General features: G+C 51.7%; 1 protein-coding gene across 2 annotated transcripts; it reads right to left on the bottom strand.

The window, feature by feature from the left end:
- On the bottom strand, positions 1-11,649 carry serinc1 (serine incorporator 1). Of its 2 annotated transcripts, XR_013937011.1 has the most exons (11): positions 11,515-11,649; positions 9,999-10,160; positions 7,216-7,409; positions 6,440-6,519; positions 5,824-5,961; positions 5,551-5,720; positions 5,368-5,458; positions 4,412-4,553; positions 4,062-4,286; positions 272-634; positions 1-197 (listed from the first exon to the last, which is right to left on the bottom strand). XR_013937011.1 is itself a non-coding variant. In XM_080513576.1 (10 exons), exons 1-10 carry the CDS (start codon positions 11,551-11,553, stop codon positions 496-498), a joined length of 1,380 nt encoding a protein of 459 aa, XP_080369702.1. In that variant the 5' UTR covers positions 11,554-11,649; the 3' UTR covers positions 1-495. The 2 variants fall into 2 exon arrangements, 1 of the variants encoding a protein (XP_080369702.1); XM_080513576.1 differs by having other exon boundaries at positions 1-634.
- Positions 11,650-12,222: the final 573 nt, after the last annotated feature.

Genomic DNA, 12,222 nt, shown 5'->3' with positions numbered 1-12,222 from the left:
TTGTTTCCTTCTTTTAATAAACCAATTACAACACTTCCAGCTTCGGCGAAGGAGGAAAAAAAAACAAAACAACAACATTCAGATAAAAGCAAACAGTCAATTAAATATGGAGCCACAAGACGTCTACTCTCTAGAACGTATCTACAAAGTCACAAGTTCATGTTTTCATCCAAGGGAAGCAACAGAAGGAGGAATGCCTTGGTTATGTGTGTGTGTGTGTGTGTGTGTGTGAGCTGCAGACCAACACACACACACACACACACACACACACACTGCTCATGCATGAACACGAGGAGGTAAAACTACAGTCGTTAGAAAAACTACGAGTAACAACGTCAAGTCTTCGGGGGGGGACGGGGGGGGGGACGCATGCAGTGCTGTGGGGGGGTCGGGGCGGGGGAGGGGCGACATCTTTATTTACAACCAGTGAGAGCAACACATCACAGCAGGGGGGCTACAGGGGAAACAGCACGCGCGTGTGTGTGTGTGTGTGTGTCAGTCAAAGTCTCTGTTGACCAGGACCAGCGGCGCCACCAGCGTCCACACGTAGAGGGCGATGCAGATCCAGCTGGACGAGATCTTCACCCACACCGCCGGCCACTTGCTGGTCATCGCCTCGTAGTTGGAGTCGGGGCTGCGCACACACACACACACACACACACACACACACACACACACACACACACACACACACACACACACACACACACACACACACACACACACACACACACACACACACACACACACACACACACACACACACACACACACACACAAGAGTTTCAGGAATGTGGGCGGGGCTAAGAACAGACTCCTCCTCTCCCGTAACCGAGATACTGAAAGGAGCGTCTGCACCCCGCCAGAACTCCGGGGGGCAGCGTCGCGCCGACATAACGTTAACAAATCAGGACGTCCAGCGCGACGATCGTCACGTCGCTCCTCCTCAATGCTAACGGGTCGGCACGGCGGAACTTTCCAAAACTGTTGTCGTTTCCACGACAACGATTTCAAGTGAAAAATACCCCCCAAAAACAGTGGAACTTTCCGATCGCGGCGAGTTCTGGCTCCGTCGCCATGGAAACGGCCCAAAACGCTGACTTAGCTGTCGTTTCCACGACAACGATTTCAAGTGGAAAAAAAAAAAAAAAACAGTGGAACTTTCCGATCGCGGTGAGTTCTGGCTCCGTCGCCATGGAAATGGCCCAAAACACTGCGATTTAGCTGTCGTTTCCACGACAATGATTTCAAGTAAAAAAAACAAAACAAAAACAGAGGAACTTTCCAATCACGGTGAGTGAAACGCCGCGACTTAGCTGTTGTTTCCATGACAACGATTTCAAGTGAAAAAAAAAAAAAAAAACAGTGGAACTTTCCGATCGCGGTGAGTGAAACGCCGCGACTTGGCTGTCGCTTCCACGACAACGATTTCAAGTGAAAAAAAAACAAAACTGTGGAACTTTCCGATCGCGGTGAGTGAAACGCCGCGACTTAGCTGTTGTTTCCACGACAACGATTTCAAGTAAAAAAAAACAAAAAAAAACTGTGGAACTTTCCGATCGCGGCGAGTTCCGGTTCCATCGCCATGGAAACGGCCCAAAACGCTGCGACCAAGCTGTTATTTCCACGACAACGATTTCAAGTGAAAAAAAAAAAAAAAAAACAGTGGAACTTTCCGATCTCGGTGAGTGAAACGCCGCGACTTGGCTGTCGTTTCCACGACAACGATTTCAAGTGAAAAAAAAAAAAAAAAACTGTGGAACTTTCCGATCGCGGTGAGTGAAACGCCGAGACTTAGCTGTTGTTTCCACGACAACGATTTCAAGTGAAAAAAAAAATAAAAAAACTGTGGAACTTTCCATCGCCATGGAAACGGCCCAAAACGCTGCGAATTAGCTGTCGTTTCCACGACAACGATTTCAAGTGAAAAAAAAAAAAAAACTGTGGAACTTTCCGATCGCGGTGAGTGAAACGCCGCGACTTAGCTGTTGTTTCCACGACAACGATTTCAAGTAAAAAAAAAACTGTGGAACTTTCCGATCGCGGCGAGTTCCGGTTCCGTCGCCATGGAAACGGCCCAAAACGCTGCGAATTAGCTGTCGTTTCCACGACAATGATTTCAAGTGAAAAGAAAAAAAAAAACAGTGGAACTTTCCGATCGCGGCGAGTTCTGGCTCCGTCGCCATGGAAACGGCCCAAAACGCTGCGACCAAGCTGTTATTTCCACGACAACGATTTCAAGTGAAAAAAAAAAAAAAAAAACAGTGGAACTTTCCGATCGCGGTGAGTGAAACGCCGCGACTTGGCTGTCGTTTCCACGACAACGATTTCAAGTGAAAAAAAAAAAAAAAAACTGTGGAACTTTCCGATCGCGGTGAGTGAAACGCAGAGACTTAGCTGTTGTTTCCACGACAACGATTTCAAGTGAAAAAAAAAATAAAAAAACTGTGGAACTTTCCATCGCCATGGAAACGGCCCAAAACGCTGCGAATTAGCTGTCGTTTCCACGACAACGATTTCAAGTGAAAAAAAAAAAAAAACTGTGGAACTTTCCGATCGCGGTGAGTGAAACGCCGCGACTTAGCTGTTGTTTCCACGACAACGATTTCAAGTAAAAAAAAAACTGTGGAACTTTCCGATCGCGGCGAGTTCCGGTTCCGTCGCCATGGAAACGGCCCAAAACGCTGCGAATTAGCTGTCGTTTCCACGACAATGATTTCAAGTGAAAAGAAAAAAAAAAACAGTGGAACTTTCCGATCGCGGCGAGTTCTGGCTCCGTCGCCATGGAAACGGCCCAAAACGCTGCGACAAAGCTGTTATTTCCACGACAACGATTTCAAGTGAAAAAAAAAAAAAACAAACAGTGGAACTTTCCGATCGCGGTGAGTGAAACGCCGCGACTTGGCTGTCGTTTCCACGACAATGATTTCAAGTGAAAAAAAAAAAACAAACTGTGGAACTTTCCGATCGCGGTGAGTGAAACGCCGCGACTTGGCTGTCGTTTCCACGACAACGATTTCAAGTGAAAAAAAAAAAAAAAAACTGTGGAACTTTCCGATCGCGGTGAGTGAAACGCAGAGACTTAGCTGTTGTTTCCACGACAACGATTTCAAGTGAAAAAAAAAATAAAAAAACTGTGGAACTTTCCATCGCCATGGAAACGGCCCAAAACGCTGCGAATTAGCTGTCGTTTCCACGACAACGATTTCAAGTGAAAAAAAAAAAAAAACTGTGGAACTTTCCGATCGCGGTGAGTGAAACGCCGCGACTTAGCTGTTGTTTCCACGACAACGATTTCAAGTAAAAAAAAAACTGTGGAACTTTCCGATCGCGGCGAGTTCCGGTTCCGTCGCCATGGAAACGGCCCAAAACGCTGCGAATTAGCTGTCGTTTCCACGACAATGATTTCAAGTGAAAAGAAAAAAAAAAACAGTGGAACTTTCCGATCGCGGCGAGTTCTGGCTCCGTCGCCATGGAAATGGCCCAAAACGCTGCGACAAAGCTGTTATTTCCACGACAACGATTTTAAGTGAAAAAAAAAAAAAACCAAACAGTGGAACTTTCCGATCGCGGTGAGTGAAACGCCGCGACTTGGCTGTCGTTTCCACGACAATGATTTCAAGTGAAAAAAAAAAAAAAACTGGAACTTTCCGATCGCGGTGAGTGAAACGCCGCGACTTAGCTGTTGTTTCCACGACAACGATTTCAAGTAAAAAAAAAACAAAAAAAAACTGTGGAACTTTCCTATCGCGGCGAGTTCCGGTTCCCTCGCCATGGAAACGGCCCAAAACGCTGCGAATTAGCTGTCGTTTCCACGACAACGATTTCAAGTGAAAAGAAAAAAAAAAACAGTGGAACTTTCCGATCGCGGCAAGTTCCGGCTCCGTCGCCATGGAAACGGCCCGAAACGCTGCTACTCACTGCAGAATGTCCCCTCCAGACTCGTGAGTTTTATTTTGAAGGTCACCGTGACAACCAACCAGCGTGGCCGTCCGTCCACCAGAAACGTTCCGCGTACTAAACGCCCCCCCCCGGTGGCGCGGCGTGGCGACGTCACCCACCTGTACCAGTTGGTGAGCGTCATCATGATGTAGAGGGACGCCAGGAAGAGCATGAAGTGGAAGAAGGAGTAGGAGTACGTGACGCCGTCCTTCTCGTTGTCCACGGCGCGGCTGGAGACGCCGTCCTCCTCGAAGGACTCGCCGTGCGGCCCGTCCTCGATCAGCGCAGACTCGTCGCTGGTCAGCGTCAGCTTGTTGACCTGGGCGGTGGACGAGTTGCGGATGCTGCGGGACGGACAAGAGACGAGACGCTGAGTCGGCGACTCCGGGGGGCAAAGGGATGAGTCGGCGGGGGCGGGGGGGTGGAGTGGCGGGGGGGTGGAGCGGCGGCGGCGGGCGTAGCGGCTCACCTGGAGTACAGCACACACATCAGGAACAGGATCAAGCCCACGATGCCCTGGGCGTCCCACCACTGCACCACCTGGCCCTGGCCTGCGGGGGCAGTGCTGTTCATCCCGATGATGCTCAGCAGGCTCGGGTTACACTTCCTGTCTGAGGACGGAGCAGAGGGAGCAACGTCACGGGGCTGGACCCTGGTCTCCACCCAAACTCCACCCTGACCTCCACCTGGCCTAGATCTCCACCCAAAACCTACCGCGACTTATTCCCAAACTTCACCCAAATTCTACTCAACCTCCACCCTGACCTCCAACTTGACCTTTGTACAAACTCCACCCCGATTTCCGCCCTGATCTCCACCCAAAACCTACCCATACTCCACCCTGACCTCCACCTGGACCATCCTCAAAACTCCAGCCTAGCTCTCCACCCAAAACCTACTTCTTCCCAAACTTCACCCAAATGCTACCCAACCTCCACCCTGACCCCCATCCAAACTCGGCCCAACCTCTACCCCGACCTCCACCCAAACTCCACCATGATCTTCAAAAGGTTGGACATTTTGCCCGCCACCCAACCCTGACCTCCACCTTGACCTTTGTCCAAACTCCACCCTGATTTCCGCCCTGACCTCCACCCAAAACCTACCCATACTCCACCCTAACCTCCCTCCAAACTCCAGCCTAGATCTCCACCCAAAACCTACCCCGACTTCCTCCCAAACTTCACCCAAATTCTACCCAACCTCCACCCTGCCCCCCATCCAAACTCTGCCCAACCTCTACCCCGACCTCCGCCCAAATCCACCCCGGCCTGCCTCCACTGTGACCTCCACCCAAACTCCAGCCTAGATCTCCACCCAAAACCTACCCCGACTTCCTCCCAAACCTCACCCAACCTCTACCCCGGACCTCCGCCCAAACCCCACCCTGCCAGAGGAGGCAGAAGAAGCAGCAGGTGTAGCTACCGGGCTCGTTGGTCATGGCGGACCAGGTGAGGTACATGGTGTACAGGGTGACCAGGGACGACTGCAGCAGGCCGGACCGAGGCTGGGACTCCTTCAAAACACACAACACCACCAGTTACCACGGCGCCACCGCCTGGCCGGAGGCCCGGAGACGAGGACGCGGCGATTTAAAGTGACGGTAACCTGGATCTGCGGCAGGATGGACATGACGGAGGCGCCGAGGCACAGCAGCATGTTGATGCTGATGAAGACCTTGTTCTCGGTGCAGCCGTCGGCGTGGGTGTAGTAGACGTAGAACATGACCAGAGACACCAGGGACAGCAGGTAGTTCACCGCCGTGACGGAGAGCAGGGCTGCGGAGAGAGAGAGAGAGAGAACCCCACCCCCACCTTAAAGCCGACGGAGAGGCGACAACGTCTGGAAACGGCGCGATTCGTGTTTTCTCCATCACCGTACCTGCGTACCAGCAGCGCGAGTTCCCCTCCTCCATCTTCTCCACCCACGACTCGTTCCAGGAGTGGGCGAAGTCGATGAGCAGCACCAGCTGGATGAGGATGAAGCAGAACGCTCCCGCCATGCCCACGTAGAACCACACTGAGAGGGACACACACACACACCGGTGTTTCAGATGAACTGGTTTCCTTGTTATCTGGTGACCGTCTTCCTCCAGCGTGAAGCTAAAAACTGGACCAGCACGCCGTTTAACCACATCCCCATTAAAGTTTAAAGCACCGCAGCGTTTGTTTGTCTCGTTTTAACACCAGCCGGTGGCAGGAGTCACCAGTTAACACGGGCACCAGTTAAACCGAAACACCGGCCAGTGAAGCTCCATCGTTTACGATCCACTTTTTGTCATATTATTAATAAATATATAATTTTAATAAATTATTTCAGCCCATGGACGTTCGCTCCACATCCTATCAGGGTGGCGACGGGGGAAAAGTGACGACTCCGCCCACGGCGCCGCCGCGGAACTACATTGTAATGGAGAACGAGTCGAGTGGAAAAGCGCCACAAACGATGGACGTTCGGCTGTTTGTTTGTTTGTTTGTTTTATTTTATTTTAACTTACCGGTGGTGAAGGGACCCTCCGAGATGAAGAAGGACCCGACGGTTATGGCCGCGGCCGCCACGAACTTAAAAAACCAAAACCTGTGGAAAAAAAAAGATCAAAGCCTGATTTTTAAAAACACAAAGCAACCTCTTCCCCACATCCCGGCTACTGAAGACGAGGTGGAGGTGGAGGAGGAGGAGGTGGAGGTGGGGTGGAGGTTAAGGTGAAAGGTGGAGGTGGAGGTTGAGGAGGAGGAGGAGGAGGTGGAGGTGGGAGTTGAGGAGGAAGAGGTGGGGCGGAGGAGGTGGAGGTTAAGGTGAAAGGTGGTGGTGAAAGGTGGAGGTGGTTGAGGTGGAGGTGAAAGGAGGAGGTGGAGGAGGTGAAAGGTGAAAGGTGGAGGAGGAGGAGGTTAAGGTGGAGGTTAAGGTGAAAGGTGGAGGAGGAGGAGGTGGAGGTTAAGGTGAAAGGTGGAGGTGGTTGAGGAGGAGGTGGAGGTTAAGGTGAAAGGTGGAGGTTAAGGTGAAAGAAGGAGGTGGTTAAGGTGAAAGGTGGAGGTTAAGGTGAAAGGAGGAGGTGGAGGTGGAGGTTAAGGTGAAAGGTGGAGCTTAAGGTGAAAGGTGGAGGGGGAGGAGGTGGAGGTTAAGGTGAAAGGTGGAGGTGGAGGTTGAGGTTAAGGTGAAAGGTGGAGGTGAAAGGTGGAGGTTAAGGTGAAAGGTGGAGGAGGTGGAGGTTAAGGTGAAAGGTGGAGGTGGCAGTGAAAGGTGGAGGTGGAGGAGAAAGGTGGAGGTCCTCACCCGTTGTGCAGGGCGGCCCGGGGGTCCTGGCTGCTCCTCACTTTGATCATGAGCAGGGAGAAGAGCAGGAAGAACATGGCCATACCGAAGCAGACCCGGTACACCGCCTTGTAGCCCACCAGAACCTCGCAGTTCACGTGACCCTCCACGCCCGGGATGGACGAACCCGTCCCACCCTCACAGAACCCCGGGATCTACGGAGGGAGAGAGGGAGGGCAGCGTCACTCCTCTTTCTTTCTTTCTTTTTCTTTTGGGGGGGGGGGATGATGGTGAGAACCAGCAGGTGGTGCTAGTGCAGCTTCATAAAGGCCAAGAAGAAGAAGAAGAAGGAGAAGAAGGAGAAGAAGAAGAAAAAGACAGGGAAGGAGAAGGAGAAGAAGAAGAAAAAGAAAAAGAAAAAGAAAAAGAAAAAAGGAAACAAAGACGAAGAAAAAAGGAGAAGAAAAAGAAAAAGAAGGAGAAGAAGTGGTGACTGTCAAAGTAAAAGCACCAAGTCTACTGAGCGTGTGCAGAAGGACGAGTTCGTACGGTCGTGGTGCTCATGAGCAGTAGCAGCGTTTTCGCCTGTTGTCACGGTGATGGAGCCATTTTCAAAAAGTTGCACGTCACACACAGACGTAGTTGAGGACAGAGGCCAGCAGAGGGCAGCAGAGGGCGCCCTTCTACTGAACAACCTCCACTGATCACTGTTCTCCTGTTCACTGTTCTCCTGAGCACTGTTCTCCTGGTCACTGTTCTCCTGTTCACTGTTCTCCTCATCACTGTTCTCCTGGTCACTGTTCTCCTGATCACTGTTCTCCTGATCACTGTTCTCCTCATCACTGTTCTCCTCATCACTGTTCTCCTCATCACTGTTCTCCTGAGCACTGTTCTCCTGAGCACTGTTCTCCTGATCACTGTTCTCCTGATCACTGTTCTCCTGAGCACTGTTCTCCTGATCACTGTTCTCCTGATCACTGTTCTCCTGAGCACTGTTCTCCTGAGCACTGTTCTCCTGAGCACTGTTCTCCTGATCACTGTTCTCCTGATCACTGTTCTCCTGATCACGGTTCTCCTGAGCACTGTTCTCCTGATCACGGTTCTCCTGATCACGGTTCTCCTGATCACTGTTCTCCTGATCACGGTTCTCCTGATCACTGTTCTCCTGATCACTGTTCTCCTGATCACTGTTCTCCTGAGCACTGTTCTCCTGATCACTGTTCTCCTGAGCACTGTTCTCCTGATCACTGTTCTCCTGATCACTGTTCTCCTGATCACTGTACTCCTGAGCACTGTTCTCCTGAGCACTGTTCTCCTGAGCACTGTTCTCCTGAGCACTGTTCTCCTGATCACTGTTCTCCTGATCACTGTTCTCCTGATCACGGTTCTCCTGAGCACTGTTCTCCTGATCACGGTTCTCCTGATCACGGTTCTCCTGATCACTGTTCTCCTGATCACGGTTCTCCTGATCACTGTTCTCCTGATCACGGTTCTCCTGATCACGCTTCAGCTGCAGTTCCACAAACAAGGTCAATTAAACTCAGCGCCAGTGATTCACTGTAAGCTAGGATTTGCAGCCGCGGGGGAAACGACGTCGGCGCCTTAAAATAACGTGAAGCCGCTGGTCTGGCCGAGCGACACACTGTTACGCAAGACGTCGGCTTTTCACAATAAGAGCTGGAGAGCCATCCCCTCCACACACTGCGGGTGTGGAGGGGATGGAAACCCCTGAGGTTTCATGAAGGAGTGAGGAGTGAAGGAGTGAGGAGTGAGGGAGTGAGGGAGTGAAGGAGTGAGGGAGTGAAGGAGTGAAGGAGTGAAGGAGTGAGGGAGTGAAGGAGTGAATGAGTGAGGGGGTGAGGAGTGAGGGAGTGAGGAAGTGAAGGAGTGAGGAAGTGATGAGTGAGGGGGTGAGGAGTGAGGGAGTGAGGAAGTGAAGGAGTGAGGAAGTGAAGGAGTGAGGAAGTGAAGGAGTGAGGGAGTGAAGGAGTGAGGGAGTGAGGAGTGAGGGAGTGAAGGAGTGAGGAGTGAAGGAGTGAGGGAGTGAGGAGTGAGGAGTGAAGGAGTGAGGAGTGAGGGAGTGAGGGAGTGAAGGAGTGAGGGAGTGAGGGAGTGAAGGAGTGAAGGAGTGAGGGAGTGAAGGAGTGAGGGAGTGAAGGAGTGAGGGAGTGAGGGAGTGAGGAGTGAAGGAGTGAGGAAGTGAAGGAGTGAGGGAGTGAATGAGTGAAGGAGTGAGGGAGTGAAGGAGTGAGGGAGTGAGGAGTGAAGGAGTGAGGAGTGAGGGAGTGAAGGAGTGAAGGAGTGAGGGAGTGAAGGAGTGAGGAGTGAAGGAGTGAGGAGTGAAGGAGTGAGGAGTGAAGGAGTGAAGGACTGAGGAGTGAGGAGTGAAGGAGTGAGGAGTGAAGGAGTGAAGGAGTGAGGGAGTGAAGGAGTGAGGAGTGAAGGAGTGAGGAGTGAAGGAGTGAGGAGTGAAGGACTGAGGAGTGAGGAGTGAGGAGTGAAGGAGTGAGGGAGTGAGGAGTGAGGGAGTGAGGAGTGAGGAGTGAAGGAGTGAAGGAGTGAAGGAGTGAGGAGTGAGGAGTGAAGGAGTGAGGGAGTGAGGAGTGAAGGAGTGAAGGAGTGAGGGAGTGAGGGAGTGAGGGAGTGAAGGAGTGAAGGAGTGAAGGAGTGAGGGAGTGAGGAGTGAAGGAGTGAAGGAGTGAAGGAGTGAAGGAGTGAGGGAGTGAGGAGTGAGGAGTGAAGGAGTGAGGGAGTGAGGAGTGAAGGAGTGAGGGAGTGAGGGAGTGAGGGAGTGAGGCTCCTACCTTCTTCAGCTGCCCCTCCATGCCGGGCATCAGCATGACACAGGCCACGCCCACTCCCAGCAGCAGGAAGAAGGCGTAGATGAGGCGGGTCACGGTGGAGTTGTTCCCACTGGGGCAGCAGCGGCACAGCAGGCAGGGGGCGCTGCCGCACAGGCAGGGGATCTGCACACACACACACAGGGGGACACGGCCGCCATCTTGGATGAGGACGTCGTTGTTCTCCGATCTCTCACTTCAAGTCAAATTCATTCCAGGAACACCGACGACGATTCATCTGCTTTTCTTCAGTCGACCCACATTGAACCCCGACTCTGTGCTTTCACTCGTCTCTCTCTGTCTTTTCACCCGTCTTTCTCTGTCCATTCACTTGTCTAGCTTTCTCTCTGTCCTTGCCCTCATTTCTCTCTCTCTGTCCTTTTAACTCATCTCATCTCTTTCCTTTCGCCCACCTCTCTGTCCTCTCACTTCTCTCTTTGTCCTTTCACTTCTCTCTCTCACTCTCTCTGTCCTTTCACTCGTCTCTCTCTCTCTCTCTCTGTCCTTTCACCCTTGTCTCTCTCTCTGTCCTTTCACTTGTCTCTCTCTCTCGCTGTCCTTTCACCCTTGTCTCTCTCTGTCCTTTCACCCATCTTTCTCTGTCCATTCCCTTGTCTGGCTTTCCCTCTGTCCTTTCCCTCATCTCTCTCTCTCTCTCTGTCCTTTCACTAGTCTCTCTCTGTCTTTTCACCCATCTTTCTCTGTCCATACACTTGTCTAGATTTCTCTCTCTCTGTCCTTTCACTAGTCTCTCTCTCTCTGTCTGTCCTTTCACTAGTCTCTCTCTCTCTCTCTCTCTCTGTCCTTTCACTAGTCTCTCTCTCTCTCTCTGTCCTTTCACTAGACTCTCTGTCCTTTCACTAGTCTCTCTCTCTCTGTCCTTTCACTCGGCTGTATTTCCTAACCCCCCCCCCCCCCCCCCCCCAGGCCGGGTACCGGTGGGGTAAATAGGGTAACTCGACCTCTATCGTGTGATGTCGCAACAGCTGATCCCTGATCTGTTTACATGCTGCGGTGTCGCAACGGGGATATTTATAAACAAAGCAAAAAAAACACAAAAACACACACAGAGAAAACAGTAAACCTATATTTTCTCCTCGGTTTGACCGGAACCGTGAAAACCAACCGCGACAACCGTAACAACACAATGACGCAGTGAAAACCGTGAAGCCTCGCCACTGCGGCGCCATCACACTGAACCCGCTTATTAACACGTAATAACGCTCCGAACACCGCGGAGGCCCCGGTCCGGGTCGGGACTGTCGACCCGTTCAGCCGGAGGCCTGTTGAGGCCTGTCGGGGGGGTCCAGACCGCGGCCCCCCCGGGCCCCCTCGGGTGGTACCGCAGCCCCGCTGCGCCACACAGCCGCCCCGCTTTCCTGCGCAGTCACGCAGCCTTTGTTGCGGCTGCGGCGGCCCGACACGCCGCGGAGGTTCAAGCCGACACAACGACCCCCGACGCGGCGGAGAGGCTACTCACCCAGCTCGCCATGGAGCACAGGCCCAGGACGGCTCCCATGCTGGCTGAAGGTTCGAGTCGGAGCTCCGCGGAGGAAAAATCTGCTGTGTGTTGTTTACCAAGAAGATGGAGGCTGACCTACTTCTTCTGCTCGCGGACGGGCGGAGACACACGGCGGCCCGCAGCTCACTGCTGCCACCTGCAGGTCGGTGCTGCACACTGCAGGTCGGTGCTGCACACTGCAGCTCAACGCTTTCCCTCTTGATTTCACTTGAGTATTTATCCTGTATGCTCTGTTTTTATGAATCTCTTTTATGAATCTCTGGATCTCTGGAAGCTTCCACCAACCTGCAGCACCGTCACTCCTCCACCAGTCAGCACCTGTGTTTTATTTACTGTTTTTATGTATTATTCTTGTATTTATTTCTTAATGTATTGTTTTTATAGCTTTGTTGTAAAGCACTTTGGGAACCACCGGGTTATTGTAAAGGGCTATGCAAATAACATTTGATTTGATTTGATTAGATTTTTTTAATGTCACAACACGACTTCAGTCTGAGTGTATACATGGAAGCAAATACATACTTTTCCATTTCAAATGACTATCTAAAAGTTTATTGAGGTGGTTGTGTTGAACATGAACATATCCAATATAGAAACAAAGATGAGCTAAAAATAAAGAAATAAAAATAATTTAAAATTCCAGTGTGTTTGTTTCTCACTCCTGCA

The sequence above is a fragment of the Blennius ocellaris genome, assembly GCF_963422515.1.
Source record: "Blennius ocellaris genome assembly, chromosome: 18".
Lineage (NCBI taxonomy): Eukaryota > Metazoa > Chordata > Actinopteri > Blenniiformes > Blenniidae > Blennius > Blennius ocellaris.
The sequence above is the reverse complement of the archived record's forward strand: the minus strand, read 5'-3'. Positions and strand labels throughout refer to the sequence as shown.

What these genes read in the sequence shown, in the direction of transcription:
- serinc1 (XM_080513576.1), bottom strand. Translation starts at nt 11,553, where the DNA reads ATGGGAGCCGTCCTGGGCCTGTGCTCCATGGCGAGCTGG. An exon ending in TGTGCTCCATGGCGAGCTGG is followed by an intron (nt 10,161 to 11,514) that starts GTGAGTAGCCTC and finishes GTGTGTGTGCAG; the next exon opens with ATCCCCTGCCTGTGCGGCAG. An exon ending in CCATCCTGCCGCAGATCCAG is followed by an intron (nt 5,459 to 5,550) that starts GTTACCGTCACT and finishes TGTGTTTTGAAG; the next exon opens with GAGTCCCAGCCTCGGTCCGG.